General features: G+C 34.0%; 1 protein-coding gene across 9 annotated transcripts in view; it reads left to right on the top strand.

The window, feature by feature from the left end:
• PMCA (plasma membrane calcium-transporting ATPase 3) overlaps positions 1-19,707 on the top strand; it is a 514,945-nt gene that overhangs the window by 445,269 nt on the left and 49,969 nt on the right. For all 9 annotated transcript variants that reach the window (XM_071582852.1, XM_071582851.1, XM_071582849.1 and 6 more), the window contains 6 exons: positions 4,595-4,797; positions 7,380-7,486; positions 10,081-10,216; positions 12,141-12,382; positions 12,560-12,824; positions 15,664-15,843. In XM_071582852.1, coding sequence (XP_071438953.1) covers positions 4,595-4,797; positions 7,380-7,486; positions 10,081-10,216; positions 12,141-12,382; positions 12,560-12,824; positions 15,664-15,843 — 1,133 coding nt within the window. The remainder of the gene's footprint in view (positions 1-4,594; positions 4,798-7,379; positions 7,487-10,080; positions 10,217-12,140; positions 12,383-12,559; positions 12,825-15,663; positions 15,844-19,707) is intronic.

Here is a 19,707-nt window from a genome sequence, read left to right as displayed (position 1 = left end):
CGGAATCCAAATGGTACACTGTAGATGTTAGAAAGGCATTACGATGACAAGGGCTATGTCGCGCCAAGATGAAAAATATTAGGGACGATATCTCTAGCAACAAAAAGAATGAGATCACTTATGATTATAAGATATCCAGGGTGAATGCCAAGAATGAATTTAGGAAAGTATTAACTGAATTTAAAAGGAAAAGGTTAGCAGAAAATTTGAAAGAGAATCCAAAAGTATTTTAGTCATACGTCAGAGAAGTTCAGGGAAATGCGTGTAAGACGACAGATAACTCCCTCAAAAATGATGAAGGCAAAAGAGTAACCAGCAGTTGGGAAAAGGCTAACTTATTAAATTCCTTCTTTCAAAACATCTTCACTAATATCTCACAGAATACCACCGATAGCTTACCAAATCCAACAAATTGGGTCAACCGATGCCCAAAATTGCAATCTCATACAAAGGAATAAATGTTTGCTGAAAAATATTAAGCCTAATAAATCCTCCGGGCTCAATGAAATACCCGCTTGTATATTAAAGGCTCTATCTTCAGAAATTGTGGCATATCTAGAAATAATATTTAAGAATGCACTGGTAGATCACAAGGTTCCCCAAGATTAGAAAACGATTAATGTAACAGCCATGTTTGAAAACAGGGATAAGGAGGAACCAAGCAATTACAGATGTTTCCCTCACATCCATTTCATGCAAGGCTATGAAATATATAGTTTCTAGTTTGATCATGGGACACCTCGATAGTCAGGAGTTATTAATGAAAAATCAGCATGGTTTCCGAAAGGAGAGATCCTGCGAGACACAACTCGTGCTTTTTTTTATGATATTCTTATTTTAGGAGGGAGCAATGTTCCAGTGGACACGGTTTTTCTAGATTTTAAGAAAGCCTTCGACAAAGTACCTTATAGTAAACTACTCGCAAAGTTAGAAGCATATGGCATAGGTTAAAATATCCGGGGTTGGATTAAAGACTTTATGAATGGTCAGGTTCAAAGAGTAATGATAGATGGAGTTAGTTCAAATACTGTGGAAGTTACGTCAGGTGTTCCCCAGGGAAGTGTTATCAGACCTCTTTTATTCCTGCCTAACATTAATAACATTGACTCCGTAGTCACTGGTAAGATACGTTTATTTGTCAACGGTGCAGTGGTTTACCATGATATCTGTGATCCTGAGGACACACAGCTTTGTCAGATGACCTTACTGCTATACAACACAGGTTTGACACTTGGCAATTAGAATTAAACTTAAAGAAGCCGTAGTCATAAATTTTTGGAAAAGATCAATGTCCACCCGAATGCCTACTGCATTGGGAACACCAAAATGAAATGTTTTGACTCAATTAAAAACCTAGTCATTACCTTCACTCATTGCCTCTGTTGAGTGAAACACATACAGGGATTATGTGGATAGGCCAACAAAAAATGGGATTAATTAGGATTGATTGCGGAATTGGATCACGTGCAGCGTAAATGAGCTACATTTGTAAAACGTTGTTATGATAAACTTAGTAGTGTACCCAAAATATCAGAGCAGCTAGGCTAGGAATCACTCACAGAGCAAAGGTTAAATTACAAATTGAAGCTCTTTCATAAATTGAAAGGAGGTCTCTTTAGCAGTGATGTTGAAAATGTATTATTACCCCTATGGTACTAAAGTAGGAGAGATCATGTTAGTAAAATTAGAGTGATTAATTGTGGAACAGATGGATTTAAGATGTCATTTTTTTCACGAACGATAGGGGATCATAATAGCATCGTTCAACCGCGGTAGGGTAATGTTTGGATAAAATTATTCTGGTCTGTATTCACCCCTTGCCACACACCCAAGCAGTGGCTTGTAGGGTATATTGAAATAAATAAATAAATAGATTTCTCTTAATGATCACATCTCCTCCCCTACTATTTCCATTACCTCCTCATTTGTTTTCCTTTCTGTCCACTTCACCTTCTCAATACTTCTGCACGCCCGCATTTCAAAAGCCTCCAATCCCTATCGTCCTGCTTCCATGACCTAGTTTCCACACCTTACATCACTACACTCCATATTAAAGTTTTTACGGGCCTTTTCTTAACATCCTTACTCAACATCCATGTTATCAATTCTCTCCTTGTGAAAGTTTCTTTGCCTAGTGGAAATCTTGTCCTAAAGTCTCTACTACTTGGACCATTTTGATCGAAAATACTTCTTAGTAATGTATACTGTTCCACCTGCTCTAGTTTTTGCCCTCAATTTTCAATGTTTAACTTTGCCTTTCTCTTTCTTATAGTGCTTGATAGCTGAAATGTTACTTGGCCCAATACCCATACCTGATTCCTGTAAACTCAACCACTATATTGCACTATGTACTTAGGGGCTTCAGATTACATTGGGTAATGCCCCAAAAACAAGAAAATACATATTTACGAAATTATGCATGACTGTATTAAAAAAAATGTTTTCCAGTCAATATAATCAAAAGATCACTGCTTAAACTTCTGCCTGTCGGATATACATCTTTGGTGTATTAAACTGGAATATGGTGAAGATACAGACATGAATTTAATGCATCAAACAAGAGAGGCACTTAAAACTGGCTAATCTATATGCAGACATTTTTTTATATTTGTTTATTTATTGTATTTGAAACTTTCATCTCCTGGATGGTCACTACAATTTGTGCACCCACATGCATGATGTGTTGACTCTTCAAGTTTCGTGCATTGGTTTGTTAATGCTGCAGCAAAAACTTTTAAGTTCCAGTACGTGCAATATAATTTTTGACTTTATGTTTATTCCCCATTTTAGGGTGTATATTAGTAACAAGTGAAGTGCAAGCTCTCACAGACATGGATATAAGAGAGAGCCTTAAGCTTAACCATTATCCATATGATTTTGACAGTGGGAAATCCTTAAGTTCATTATCTTAGGTGAAAGATATTCCCTGTTTGTAGCTGTATGAGTCCTGGAATTCATTTACATATGTCTCAAGCCCTCATATATCACAGTGTCGATTATTTTAATGGGTATGGTTAACTATTGTTCACGCCTGAAGTGTATTGGATCTAGTTCAATAGGAATGTGTTAGTGAATGCGACATGGGTGAAATCTTATATAATTTTTATTCTTAAAAAATATATGAATATTCCCGCAGCTTAAAGAGTTTGTATTGATATATCAAACTTGCCATTTTCATAAAACTTTCTGTATTTGTAGTCTTTTAAGTGCTCTCTATGAAATGTTAATTATAAAACAGGGTCTTCCCATTTATTAAAAATAGCAATTTTCCACAAAAATAGTTAACAACCACTTATTTTTGTGGAAAATTGCTATTTTTAATTAATCATGATATTCCACCATATCACGCCTGAAACATCTCTTTTTATTGGGGTCTTCCCATGTTAGTTTTATTAGAAATTGACATATAGAGTGCAAGATATTGTACATGGTCTTGTGGCAGAGGGGGACCGCCACCAGAAGAATCATGGTTAATGTGGTAGAAATATGTCGTTCTTATGAAAAACAGGTATTATGCGCGTCATTACGAATTTTATAATAATGTTAACATAAGAGCCCCTTCCTGCCTATGTTTCAATGACAAAAATTGATTTTTTGGTAAAGGATACCAAAAATTGCATAGTTTCAAGAGTTGGTGCCTCTAAACTAGTTCAAAATAAGTTTGAGAGTATGTTCCAGAAATTAATAAGAACCTCATTCACACAACCTCAAACATACCTGTTTATGAACTGTGTATGAATGGTCATTAGATTATTTTATATCACTTGTCATTAGTACATTAACTAAAGTGATGCATTGACTCATGCAGTCATGACCCAACCTCCTTGACCGGCTTTCAAAAATAATTTTCATGCTATTTTCAAAATATGTCTCAATTTCATTTCAAAACTTCTTTGTGTTGTGAACTAAATTCTATCAACACTTACCCTGAGAGATTATTACTTCGTATGAAATATGTCACTTGTGCTTTGTCTTCTCCTCCCATTTTTGCACCATTCCAAAGCATTCAGCTGTTACAAGTGAACAGTTGAAATTTCTGCCACCAGTGGGTGTTGTATATTCTATACTGCCATTTTCAAATTCCTGATCCAATCAGTTCACATTACTTCCACTAGATGCATGCCATCAAAGATATATTTTTAAAATGTAATTCAGTGTGATAACAAATCAAAGTGGACATATATTCTGCATAGGTTAAAAACGCATTCTAAATGCACATATAGAGAATTAAACATATTTGGAAACTATCAGGAAGTCATAAATATGTAGTGCACACATTGAAAAAAAGATTAATGCACAGCCATTATAATGTTTTACCCACATTAATAATAGACCCCAAAAATATTGGTGCAATATTTTGACAAAAAAGTGGTTCTACTGCCTATGCATTAAGTGTAGTTAATAGAGGCTTTGATGTGTACTATTATAGTTTACATTTTTTAATAATGTGCAGTAGTTCTCTACTTCTCATACTGGGCTACTGGAGTAGGTACTCTACTTCTTGCTACTGAAATAATTTATAAAATTACCTATATTTTTTCTAAAGCAACATTGAGCTTTTGCCTAGTGAGCTAACTCTTATTTCTTTTTTCAGGTTCCACAATTGCTGTATTGACTGTAGTGATTTTGGTTATACAATTTTGTGTAAAAACTTTTGTTTTGGAACAAAACAGTTGGAAAAATTCCTATGCCAATGAACTGGTTCGTCACTTGATTATTGGTGTGACTGTTTTAGTGGTTGCTGTTCCTGAAGGTCTTCCTCTTGCTGTTACACTTTCCTTGGCATACTCAGTAAAGGTAATCATTGGTTTTGAGGGTGTTCCTCTGATATTACTCATATTCCTATAATACATTGCTCATTTGAACACGATCACTTAGTTTTATATATATTACATGTCATTTGGTATCTTATGTCATTCATCATCAGTAATTTTCCTGTCTCATATGACATTATTGATATTTGGACATATTAATGAATGGCTTAACCATTTCAAATGAATCCATTGTCATTGAAAAGAAATATTATTATTATAATTTAGCATCAATACATTGCTCATGGTGAATCGTTTTATTCATTTACCAAAGAGGGCTCTAGTTAAAGATTCAGTTGTGAGTGTAAAGATTTAGCATCATGATTTTTAATGTGCAATTTTGTTAATGTTAAACATGGAAAAACTCTTGGCAATCAAAATTAAACTTCTAAAATTGATGTACCAGGTCATTTGACTAGTTCTGTTGTTTCTTTGTGATTGTGATACACAATTAAGCTTATTTCAGAAAATTAATCTTGGAAAATATATTTGTTTTTTAACACCACTTTATGCCTCGCAGGAGATCTCATATTAATTTTCTGGAGTTACTTTGCTAGTTTTGATTATGCTTGTTTTATGAACTATTATAAGTGCAGTGGAAGCTTAACATAACCAGAGCCAGCAATCCATATGTAATTGCTGTCAGTGATTTAATAATCCCTAATGAGCTATTTCCTATTACTGACTTTTCGGGGTAATAAGGCCATAAGTGTGGATATTTTACATCATAGGTGCAAGAATATAACCAGTGTACTATTGATAATAATGTATTTACATTTTTAGCTTGGCAGGATGTTCAGACCTATTCATTTCTGTATTGTAATAATATTTATAAGTTTTGGCGCTCTAAGTCTTGATGGCTACCATAGTTTGATATCATGAATATAACTCATCCTTGGGGGCTGAGTTCATGTATAACTTCTTAGAATGGTTTGATAATGTAATCTATTAATGCTTATTCCTTAAAAATTTTAATTTTGTAAATTCTAATCTTAAATACACTAATTTAGATATTTCTTATGGGCCACTGGATTTCATGTCATATTTGTAGTCATATTTCTAAGGCAGAATAATCTAACATCTACTTTTTTGATGTTAGTAAAAAATAGATGCTAAATTTTTTTAAACCGACTACAGACTAGTGGGTTCATACCAGCAATTAAAGTGCCTGAAACCTATCAGTTGCTAAGATCCAGGCCATTGCTTGATATTTTTTAGTTAATGCCCTTTGGTGAAGAGCCTAGGTTTTTCTTGAACATAAACTGCTGACCAACAATAAACAAAGATTTGATTCGATGGATGTTTAATAAATTGTTGCATCCATCCTGTTGTCAATTGCCTTCTAATGAAAATATAAATGAAATTCAGAGGTGGATCATACATCTTTTTTCTAACATCGCCTCAATCCACCTTTTGGTGGCACATCACCCTGCAGGTGTTTTGGCAAAAAATAATTATGGAACGGTTGTTTCATTTCCATTACTTTTGCTGCTTTTGTAGCTAGTATTACACACTTTTTTTTGCTGTTCATCTCTCCTGACAACAGTGAAAAGGGCAGAATCTGTGGCATCCAGAATTTGAATTGGAATTCATTTTTGAGACGTGATGGTGCCACAGGCTGACTGAAATGCTGTTCCAGCAGAAAACAGATGATCCATGAAAAGCACATTTAACCAGAAAATCACAAACAGGGAGCCTGAGATAGTTCAAAATAGATGTGATCGGCCATATTATAAAGATGCAAGCTTATGATTTCCACATTCACAAAAATGTTGAATCACTCATAATATCAAGCGACCACTGTGGTTGTCATTCTTAGGCCCCGTTATTATCAGTACATGTTGTATGTAAATTATAGGGCAAAGACGTGTAGTGTAGGCATTACTCATAATCTCAAGATGTTCGTTATCAGCCATACTCAGTTTATCAGACTTCCACTGTACTTATAATTACCTACTGCATTAACTTTTGTAGCCCATGAAGTTTCACATTGATGTATATTTATCTCACACAGAAGCGTAATAAGATTTACTTGCAAAATGTGACATTTAATAATAAAATAATTGGATGATAAAATGACATTATCCTACCAATCTTACCAGTTGAGTGCATAACTTGATTGAAACATTTCCTCAAGAGAAAAAGCTTTAATACAAGATAGTGCTTTTTTACGGCCAAAATTGATTTTCACCATAAACCAGCATAAAAGTCAAATTAAAGGAGCTACATAAGCACTTTTGATGATTGCAATCTTTTCAACCCAAACCTCCTTATTTCTTAAAAGTTGTCAAAATTGAAGGCTAAGATTTTGTTATTCTATTGTTTTGCTTGTAAAATTGATGTAAATATTCATAGTAGTGTTAATTAAACATTAAAGAAAAATAAAATGGCTTAAGGAAGTTCCAAGGTTAGTGAAAGTAGTTTCTACAGATATTTAATTCCCCAGCGAGTGATTTTTCTATTGCATTTTTGTTCCACTGGGGCTAACATTCCTAATGGCTCCTCTGTATGGATAGTTTACTAATTGTGTCAATTTTAATTTTCTCTCTGCATATGCCGTCTCACCAGAAAATGATGAAAGACAACAATCTTGTAAGGCATCTAGATGCATGCGAAACCATGGGAAATGCCACTGCTATATGTTCTGACAAAACAGGAACTCTTACCACAAACAGGTAATTAGATAAAGTAGGAAGAGACATTTTTTATACTGTCTTTTTACTGACATATTTTTTTCTTATTCAAGATAATGATGTAATTATAGTTTTATCACAACTTTAAACATTCTTATGCATTGTTTTGGTTACTTTGAACTTTCTGGTTTGTAAATTGGGGTCATTCAAGCAAAGAGTATTTTATTGTAGTATATTATCAATAAAAATAGATATTTCTTATGTTTAATCAAGCATTTATTTCAGGTGCCCAATTTCCCCGAATCTGAAAAGATATCAAATATATCATCTTTTCATTCATCCACTTTCAAACCTCTTTGAAACTTTTGATATGTTATCAGTGGTAAAATGTCAAGATTCTGTCTGGGATTTTAAGCTTTAGTGGCACATTACCCATTCAAACCCAACTGTGACTTTTGGTCTGAATCATTGAACTGCAGTGGACCCCCAAGTTGTGGATGGGATACAATACCAATTTTTATTTGGATATTAGTGAAAAAAGTATGTGTCACAATTTTTTTATGAAAGCAGTTGCATAGTAATTCATTTTCATTCCAATTCAGTATATGAAAGTAATAGGTAATTTTTGTCCTTCCTCAGAGAAAATATGTATAAGGTGAAACCTATAAAAACACACCAAATGCATGATTTAATGCAATATTTATAGGCCTATATTGTGTTATTACCAATTCTTAAGCTAGCAGAAGTTGCCATGAAAGGTGCTGTGGTGTTTCTTTAGCTGATATAACCAAAGCTGTAAGCCTCATGTATTTAGCATAATTCTCCCCTGATTAGTGTATTTACCCCTCCGAATAGCTTATCATCAACCATCCTCACTAAGTAAAATTTTGATCCCATGATATTTGTATAATAATTAAATGTTATTTAAAAATGGGTAATTTTTCAAAAAGAAGTAACTTGGCACATGAAATCGAATAGTCTCTCTCACCAACATGTTGGTGATGGAAATGCCCAATGCCTTCTAAAAGTATAATTTGGTAATACCTCAGTTATTGAAAGTAAAAATGTTGAAAAATGGCTGCATTCAAAAGCTAAGATGCTCTAGCTCCTTAATCTGTTTTCATTGAATATTAAGGGTACTTAAAAACATATGTTTAGTTTTGAGTATGCTAATGCAGATCTATCCAACTGCAAGGGTTATTCTTTGTCTGGGTCAAGAGTCTCTCCAAGTGCTTAGAAAGAATAACCTACGTGATTTCTTATGGACCTCAGGAAAGAAAAAATAAGGTGCCAGCTTTTCATGTTACTGATCCAAGGAAAGGGAGTGAAGAGGGTGGAAGCAAAGATAAGTAAAGCAGCCAATGTGCAGCCACAAGAGTTACAATTGGTTGTCTAAATATTTGCATTGCATTTCAGTTTGGAAATTGGGGAATAGTGGCATTATGAGAGATTGTAGCATCATGATTGTTCTTTGAAAAAGTCTGAGGTTTGATGAACACCCAGTTATGCTTATCATAGTATTTTTAGAGAGGACTTATTGAAACAGGGAAATCAGGAATTAGGTTGAAATGGGAAGAACTTGGACTTCTGTAGGACCAAAATAATTATTTCATGATCCAAAAATTTGTAGAATTACTTTGCAATGCATTTATTACCAGATTTTAATATTTCAAACATCATTTTTATGAATACAGAATTTGTGAGTTTACCTTCTTCAGTCAGAGTTTGGCAGTAAAAGTAGAAAGAGCTGTAGTTATTGGTCATTGAAAGGAAAGTGAAGGCAGGGCAGAGGAAGGGAAGTTAAGACATTGTAAGAATTCCACTTATGCAAAAGAAAGTTATTTAAATACCTATTCCCTTGTTTTTTCATACTTGACCTGATCTCTTTTTCAAAGAAACATGTTAAATACCATAAATGTTAGCTTTCTCTTAAGGCTACAAAGCAGATAACCTTCTCCACCTGGTGAATATTTTGGGACAAGGATTGCTGAATCCTTTGACCCACAACTCTTACACAGATATCAGTTTCTGTGCAAAAAGACTGGACATAGAATAAGCACATGTGCTGAAAAGAATTTATGTGCAATTATATGGCCTTTGGTCAGTGCAAATACAATGACCAGATTTTATGCCTATTCAGATATCTAAAGGAAAGATATAAGATTGATGAATCTGCTGGTTCAGTAGTGGCACTAAATGATTGTTGATGTAAATTGGCTTCACCGCCATCTCAAGACGTAAGGCCATATCATAGCACTATTTCCTTAAAAAGAAAGAACAGAAAAGGGAAAAAAGCATTATTTTGTCCTTTAAAACTTGAACTGTGCACATTTCATGAGTTAAATTGGTTAAGAATAGGATAGGAGAATGGTAGAATTGTAGACTCCAGTGGTTTAACTCTGGGAAATCAGACAGCAAATCAGCATATTGATATCTAAGTAGCTGCACATTATTACAGGAAGCATCTGGAAAACAATGTCCACAACCAATGTAACATTATAAAATTAATGACCCAGATGAGTTTTAAAAGGGTATTGGTATAATTTTGTAAAGGTATCCCTATAGTTTAAATAAATTTGGTTTGATGTGGTAAATTATTTGTCCACTCATTTTAATCATGCTATATTTCCTTCTAGAATGACTGTGGTTCAAGCGTACATCTGTGACAAGCATTACAAGACAATTCCTAAATACACTGATATTCCTGACGGTGTTGGACATTTGATTATTAATGGCATTGCTATTAATTCTGCCTACACATCACGTGTAATGGTAAGCTAAATATCCCCATTATTGTCACATGCACTGAGACTGAGTGGTACTGTAAAATTATCGGACAAAATATTGAGAAAATTTGTATTTGGAATATTTTTTAGATCCATTTGCACCCTAATGTGCAGTGGATCCTCACTTAACAAGCATCTCACATAGTGAGTTATTTACATAATGGGCAAAATTATTTTGACGTGAAAATGACTTGCTTAATGAGTGACAAGGAGAGGGTAGTTCCCAGAATATTTGCACGCCTGCCAACTCAGTTTGTGTATGGCACTCATTCTGGAGCCATCTTAGTGTCACTATTGATTATACATTTTTCCAAGCTTGTGTTCAGACTAATTATTTGTGATTCCTTTGTGTCCAAATTTTCATAATATTTTGTGCATAGTGTTAGAAATGTCCCTGAAGAAAAAATCTGCAAGAAGACAGCCATAAGAGAGTAAAAATAACAGTAGAAATGAAAAGTAAAATCATTGCCAATCAGGAACAAGGTGTAAACATGACTGATCTTGCATGCACATACAAACTGTTGGCATCAACAATTTGAATTTTCTTCTAGAGTAAGGACAATATTAAGGAGATAGATACTTCAAAGAGAGTGATAAGAACATCTACACAATGGTTACATGTTCTCAACAATTTTGATAGGTTGCTTTTCATATGAATAACCAAAAATCAATTGAAATGCCACAATATTAATGAGATTATCATTCATGAGAAGGTGTAAGTGATTTTTGCTGACCTCATTAAGAAGATGCTAGGGTTATCAGCTGCGGGAAGAAGTAATTAAGGGGAGCCTGCCTGGTTCCAGAACTTTAAGATAGGAACCAGCATCCATGGCATTATGAGGCAAGATAAAGCAGCAAACTCTGAATTGAAGGCAGCAGAGAACTCCCATCTGTGACTTGAGGAGGCTCGCACATTCTGGGGGTTACCTGCCGCTACGGGTCTTTATTTTGATGAAATTAATCTCTTTGGGAAGGAGATTCTGAAGCGAACATGTATTTGTACATTTAACAGTTGAGGAGAATGTATTGTCTGGCCACAAATTAATGAAAGACCATTTTTGGCTGCTATTTTGTACCAATGAAAGTGGCGATGTGGAAATTAAACCTCACTTACTATTCAGAAGCCTCACAGGCCTCCAAAAAGTGTAAAATCCAGAAGAGCTTGGCTTTTGCCTAATGTGATGTGGAGGTCCTGGGAAACTGTTGCATCTTACCATGCATACAAAGTATCATCCTATTAAGGCAGTGGCTATGTATGCCAGAAATTAATTTAAAGATAATGTTAAGTCACATTTCCACAAAATTTTAAAGCATTAGCAAAAAAAATATGTCTGTAGACAGCTTTCTAGTAAAAAAGAATAGGGAATGTATCGTAAATGATGAACTAATTATTTTGATTCTTTTTTGGTCTTACAAATCAAGTCTGTATTCCAGGTTATTTGTTTCATTAAGAAAGTGTTTTGCTTTGCAAGAAAGATCACAGAATGAATTATGCTTGATGAACCAGATTTCACTGTACTGTTTTTGTGACTTCTATGTTAAGTTTTGAAAGGAATTTAAACAGCAATCCAAATGGGAAATAAAATTGATTGACTGTGTTTATAATAATTATCATTGAGTTTTGTGTGCATACATATGGGAGATAATGAGGTGGGAAAATGTGTCTTTGAGCTAAACTCTCATTTAATATTGGGCTGGTGGTGTAAGCAATTTAGATAATATAATGTCATTAAATTCATTTTTTCTACATGTAAGAAGTGGTTAAACATTGCTCTGAAGTTTTGTCATGTCTGTATATATCCTTCCTCATTTATATCAAATACTCATCATTTTACTATTTCTACAAAAATAATTATTAATAGAATTTGTATTCCAATTTATTAATGCATTTTATTATTTGGAATTTTCAGCCAGCAGAAGAACCAGGAGAACTGCCTAAGCAAGTTGGGAATAAGACTGAATGTGCACTTCTGGGATTCGTCCAAAACATGAATAAGAGCTATCAAACAATAAGGGATGATATGCCAGAGGAAGTCTTTACTAGAGTTTACACATTTAACTCAGTTCGTAAATCGATGAGTACGGTTGTTCCTCGGGAAGGTGGAGGCTATAGGCTATTCACCAAAGGAGCCTCAGAAATAGTCATGAAGAAGTATGAAGCTATAATCCTGGCTATTTTTCTTGATTTTTGTGATTGAACCATTTTTTTAGTACCACATGTTTATCAATCTTAGATATTAAGCTCAATTTACTGATGAGTTTTTCTTAACATAGATGTTTTTTCCCTCAAAAAGTCCTCTACATGTCAATGTTTCTATTGCAAATGTAGGTGTGCTTTTATTTATGGTCGAGATGGACATTTGGAGAAATTTACTAGAGAGATGCAGGAAAGATTAGTTCGGCAAATTATTGAGCCAATGGCTTCTGATGGACTGAGAACTATTTCAATAGCATTTCGTGATTTTGTGCCTGGCAAAGCTGAGATAAATCAAGTTCACATTGATAATGAGCCTAATTGGGATGATGAAGAAAATATAGTGAATAATTTGACTGGATTGTGTGTTGTTGGAATTGAAGATCCAGTTCGTCCAGAGGCAAGTATTTATTAGCTCTACTTTTTTGTTTAAATTAGTATTCGTCTTGCCTCATGTGGGCAGTGGAATTGTAAAATTGATTTGTATATAAAAATTTTAATGGTATTCCATTTTTGTCCTCCAGCCAATGATATTTTTAACTGTTTGGAAAATGTCATAAATTTTTTAGAGGGTAATATTTTGTCGCTTAAAATTTTAAAGGCAAAATTCTAAATAAGATTTTGCAAGAAATAGCCATAGAAATGAGCAAAGTAGTTTTGTCTTTTTATCAAAGTCATGTCATGTAATATGGCTTTAATCAGCCATATTAAAGTGGCATGATATTCACTCTTATTTTCTAAAAATCATAATTTCATGCATTGCAGTTGAAAATGCGTTGATATGTTATTGTGAAATGGCTGGATGAATGGTTAAAATATTTATAATTCTTTCACACAGGGCATTACTGAAGGGTATGTGGTGGTAAATGCTGCATTCCCCCCTGCTATTTGCAAAATATTGATATACCTCTTCGAGTACTAGTCCAGAGTTTATTTGAATGACTTTATAACTCTAGTATATTGTTATTTGTAAAGTAAAAACCTGTTTTCTGATATTAATCCCTTCCAAATGATCTGTTGTATTTTAAAATATTAAAAACTGAACCTAATAAGACATTAATTTCCTCTGGATGATAATTGGGCTATGCGTAAATTGATGTTAAAAATTTGTATCACCTTTTTGGTCAAAACCTGCTCATGATATAATGGATATGGTAAATTACATGATTTTAAATGAATAATTAATATTTTACTGCGTTGATGTGAAAAAATCTCAATGTCTTACAACCAGTGTCATCTAATCTTTCATTGCGGACTCCTGTGCTTGCTAGCAAACTGGCTACTAAACATACCAAGACAAAACTCACTTCAACTTTCATAGATTCATTTTTAGACACTGATGACTAGCAGTCGGGACATATTTGGTTGCTTAAATCTTCCTGACATTACCATCAAAAACAAAATCGTGCATGAAGAATGTATAAATGTAACCTTAGCAGGAATACAAATAGTTATAAATCTGAAATTCGAAATGTTATCTGGCTTAGAACCACTATTACTTATCGCAGTGCAAGAAAAAAACAGACTTTAACATATATAAAGTATACATTTCCTATTGTCAGTTGGTGGTAGCCTTATTGGTCCTCCATCCATATGTGGTCACTTTCCTCAATCTGAAGGAAGTACTATACAGTTGTAAAAAAATGATTCGCTCAAAAAAAAAGAACCTGCAAGCAGGTACTCAAGCCCAACAGCACAGTCAAAATGAAATAATTGATGATGCCAAATATTGAAAACACTTCTCTTTTGAATATCATCAAAAATTTGATAGGCAAGTGCTTTGCCTGTCCTCATAATTTTGAGAATCTGTATCTCAGATTCAGCCATGTCCTGCTACAGCTTAATTATTGAAATGACATCAATGCAACAGAAAGCGTTACCTGCCTTTCCTCCACTTCCTTGTGCAGATTTTTTTTTGCAAATCAGTAGGGTTACTTTCAGAATTTCTTCTCATGAACACCCATGCCTCTTGTCAATTTGGTAACTCACCCCTCAATCTGCAGCTACTGATTTTCAGAGTAGTGGATAGTCCACTTCTGTTAGTGGTTGAAATCTCTTTTGGTTTGTGGTAGAACTCATTTGTTAAGTATGATAATTATAACCCTGGCAGTAGAAAATATCAAATGCTATATCATCTTGCTAGCTTTGACTGACTTCAGCATGAAACATCAACAGCCAAGCCAAATTTCTGACAAAAATAAGTTATCTGTGTCTGGAGTTTGTAAATTGTTAAATGATGAAAATTATGGCATTTCTTGAAATGCAGAAAACATTATAACCAGCATAAAATATATTCATTAAATTTGGTGACAGGAGCACCAAACTCCGGTAATGTGAGGGCCCTGTGAAATGACTGCTCAATCACAAAGTAAGTCAGGAGCTTTTTCAAATAACATAATCCTAAAGTAAATTTATCATATTATGAACCCATCTGAAAGGGAGGAGTCATTTTGCTGTAAATACTATTATTGTGATTGCCAAACTTCTTTTAATGAAAACTCGTGTCTCTTCTTGTGACTAAGAAAGTGTGCCTCTACAATCAAGTCACATGTTGGATTTTTATACTTCCTTAAAGGAAGAATTTTAGCCTTTCAGTTATGGTACTTCTAAATGAGTACATTTGAGACACACAGCAAAGTTGGATCTATGTTGAGGCACAAAGGATTAGTTAGAAACATAATAGAAGGGAAGATCCGAGGAGGAAGACCAATGCACAAGTACATAGGACATATTTGAAGGAGAAACAAAGAAGCCATCTGGGGGTTAGGGAATTAACACTGAACAGAGAAGAATAGAGAGCTGCAGTAAACCAATCTTAGGATTGAAATAATGATTATGATATAAGCGATAATTGCTTGGGTGAAAATATCATGTAAAATATAATATCTAACTCTGAAATAATATGTTGATGAGTGAGCATTATTTTACTACGACTTTTCCCTTTAGGAATGGGAATATTCAATTGATATTTAATTTAATGTATTCATAGAATGCCATAGTTGTGAAACTTTTAATAAACCCTTGGAAATTTCATCTTCCCATATTGTTTTGTAAGAAGAAAACGCTGTGTGAATTTCTTTTACTTTTATACTTCAAAACTTATTTAGGTAAGCTATATAACCAATAGTTTTGGAGCCTCATTAAAATATTTTTCGATGCCATTGTGCAAAATTATTTACTTGAAGTTTTGCTATTATGTCAGTATTGTATTGTTTTTCATTTATTAATTCATATTTCAGGTTCCTGAAGCAATCAAAAAATGTCAGCGAGCTGGAATCACTGTTCGTATGGTGACAGGTGACAACATCAACACTGCCCGGTCCATATCAACGAAATGTGGAATTCTGAAACCAGGAGATGATTTCCTCATTTTAGAAGGAAAGGAATTCAATCGAAGAATTAGGGATGCCAATGGAGAAGTAAGATATTTCAGCTGTTACTTATATTATTTCTAAGTTATAAGTATGTTGTTTTTGAAATGATACTGTGTTCGGTTTGATAGCCTTCAAGCATATTGATATAAATCTATTCATTGTTAATTAATGTAATGTATGTACTTTATTCTTAACATTATTTTTTAAGTTAAGTGTGATCTTTCCATCATTGGAATTAACTTTTCTGTCTTGCATTCATAGAGTCTAAATAGTTACTTTGAATCATATCTTGCCTGGGTTGGAAAAAGTGTGGTAGCACACTAATGATGTTGTCAGGAGGCTGATATCCACCAAATTAATAGGCAAGATTTTTTAGGCTAATCACAGATGACATGATGACATTAGAATGATGTTTATGGTTTTTGTGATATGGGCAATCCACTTTAAATGACTAACGTTTGTATTTTAAAGGTTATGTTATTGTGTGCTCACATAATGGAACCATTTGAAATTGTTGGAAGTAATATGTTTATCATCTGACCAGTAAATTGTTTTTCTGACAAAGCATTTAGCCACCAGGCATTATTTAATATGCTCTACACTCTCTTCAGCCCTGTCATTGGCAAGATTTCAATGTCATTGGTGGCCAAATGTTCTGGCTAGTCATGTTTCTTACAGAGGACCTTGACTTAATTTTAACATTGGTCAGAAAAGTACATTTTTAGGCATTGATATTTGGATGGTCAAGTATCCTGTTAAAATTCCATATCTTAAAGAAAGCTGCCATCTGTTTGCTTCAATGTTCCAGGGCATATTCTCATCCATTTATCTTTTTCTTTTTCTCTGTAATATCCTGTCAGGATAATGAATTCATCCTGAGATGTCCAATTGCCTACTGGAACTGCTTTTCAGTCACCTAAGTGGATTTCCATTTAAATTGAATGAATTTGTCTGAAAGAAGTTAGAAGTGATCCTCTGTAAACATCAATGTTTACCAATTTTACCTCCCTTGAGAGAGGATATGCATCTTATTATGGGAATGGCAGGAATTTTCTGAGAAAATTTTCAGGAATATTTTTGTGCACTGGCATTTTTAGTTAAGTGAAATTAGCTAAGAATTTACATCAATGTGGAAAGTATCGATTCTCTATATTTTGGCAAAGTTTTAAGCATAGCAGCTCCTGATAATAAGAAAATATCATGCATAGTGAAATGCTTCACTTGTCAAGAGTAAGAATATGATGGAATTGCTATTTTAATTCTTGTGAAGCTCTCTCATTAAGTTTTCACTAATTTTCCAATAGGTTATTAACATTCCTGTTTGGATCTGAAGTGGTGATGGTTTTGATACGAAGTGGTTGGATATATTTAGTGATTATATTGCAATAATTGCTCTCAATTTTGTCTCTATGGCAAGCATTTAAATGGCGTCATGAAAACAGCATACCCATGTAATTCAAAGGGCCATAACCGCACTTCTAAATATTAATCAACTGAAGTTAAATGAAAGGAACACATTCATTAATTTCATTAGAATGCTGTTATTACTTTCAAAAATAAAGCCAGCAAAGTTCCTCACATCAAATAGTATCACCTCATCAAGCATTGGAATTAGGGGTGGAGTGAATTATTTCTCTTGTGCTTCGGCCAGAATGATAAAGCTTCCAATTGTATGACCCCAAGGGCCGTCATCTCAATTGTATGGGGTAACCCTTACTGTGCAGTGTATGTGAGCAAGTATTTGAGAATGCGATAAGAGAGTAAATGCTTCACCGAGTCCCAAAATGATGGAATTATCAGGGAGTGTGCTGAACTTGTAAAATTCATGAAAATTTTGTGACCTCGGACATATGTGGAATTGTTAGAAGTGCCTCAAAATGTAGTTGATTTAACCCCCTTTATATATGTTGTTTGAAAAAGGAAATCACTACTATTTTTGGCCATCAATAAGTTTTCTCAGCTAATAATAGTTTTTTTTAAATTATATGATACTAAAAAAATTGTGGAGTAAGTTGGAAATGAGCTTTATAAATGCAGTTTGTTATCTTGCATTTCATGAATTGGCTCACAAATTCCATCCTAGCCAGAAACAAATGTGAAATAGAAATAAAATGTTAAATTTTACCTTATAAATTGTGGAACTATCATGAATTTTCTACTGAAAATTTTTGAGACTTAAGGTTGCATAGATAATTAGGGAATATAATGTGGTTCCACATCATGTCATAGCTATGCAATTACAAAAAGCATGTGTGGATTCTGGTGTTGAGTGCTGTGATTACGCGCTACCTGTTTACCTAAAATTTGATGTGAGATGATGTCTATGAAATGGCTGGTAATTAGGAGACACAAAATTAATGAGCTGTCTTTGAGATTCCTTGCCCAAAAGTTCCATGAATCTTGAAGCATGCTCTTGTTGTTTATTGCGACTGGAATATTTTGTTTCATCTTTCTGTCAATTTGTAGAGAAATGAATAATCATCCTATAGCAACTGATTTGAGACCAGATGAAAAGTTGCATTGAATTGGAAAATTTTTATTACCCTCCTTAAAATGCTGCAAGCAATGTTTGATCCCCATGATACATTTTGAAGACACCAATAACAGCAAGACTTCATTTTCTAAAAGTTGCCATGAATGTAATTTGGCCATCAAGAAAAAAGGCAATTAAAGTAGTCTCATTTGGATTTGGTTTCCAGAATTGGATTTATACAAGTTCAGTAGTATACCATAGCCATTGGAATTCATCAATAGAGAAGATTAGTTGAATGGCGGACAATGTTTACAGGCTGAAGTCAGTAAATTCAGCATTCAGCCATGCATGGGCATATGTTTCAAGGATATGCATTTTGTTTAAGGGATATGTGAAGTGCAACATGACCTTTGCCATCAAAGGATGAAACACTCGTGTACCACTACTGTGAAAACTACTGGTGCTACAAGTAGTGGTATATACTGCAACCAACTCCATGTTCGCTTGAATTTTATTTGTAGAATGTTTTATTGAAGAATGGAATCATTGCCTATTGTTTGATCACAGACAAAGTATTTTTATCACAAGAGGCTCAGTTGACAAGATTATTCAGTGCTGATGATAATTGAAACATTTTTTATAATATTGGACTTTGATGGCATTTCCCACTGGTCTTTAAAAGTGGAATTATTTGTTTCTCATGTTGACCAGTATGAAGCATTAAGGAAGAACAGAAATATGAATCATCTGTGTGTGAGTTGGAAAATGTTCAAACCAACTCTGCCTTGAGAGTTTATAATTGAAAAATTTGTTTATTTTTAATTAACTCCTCAACTATGTGAGATGGTTCAACATGTTAATTTTACTGTTTATTTAGCCTACAGCTAATGTGTTAGTTGTTGTACTTCATCAAGGAATGGTCAATAGCAAATATTGAAGCTTATTCTTTTAGCCATCACAAAAAGCATTCTCAGAGCCCCTGACTCTTCAGTGATCAACTCCCACTGGGCCAACCAAAGGTGCATCTGCTAGCCAACATTAAACTGATCATTGATTGACTGGCAACTGAATCCCCCAAAGAGCTTCCTGCAATGGCTGAGGTGTTAGTGAGGATATCAATGGAGTTATGATGATTTTGTCTGTGCTACATGATTCCGTCCCCACATTAATCATTACTCCAATGACTAGTGCTCATTTAATCTGGTCAACATCTAACATACGATATATGTATGAACTATATTTGCTTGGAAATATAATGTATACTCATTGAACAGTGGGTGCAACCTGCATAGTGCCTTGGATTAGACCAGTAAATATATATGAGTCACCTCTTTCCTTGAGAAAGTATGTAGCAAGAATTCAGATTTTTATAGATTCTACCAAAATCAGTGAAAAGGTTACCGCTGAAGAAGTGGCGTGCTATAGGCAAGAGGACT

Source organism: Hetaerina americana, unplaced genomic scaffold (assembly GCF_022747635.1).
Source record: "Hetaerina americana unplaced genomic scaffold, ioHetAmer1.1.p SCAF_12, whole genome shotgun sequence".
Lineage (NCBI taxonomy): Eukaryota > Metazoa > Arthropoda > Insecta > Odonata > Calopterygidae > Hetaerina > Hetaerina americana.
The sequence above is the reverse complement of the archived record's forward strand: the minus strand, read 5'-3'. Positions and strand labels throughout refer to the sequence as shown.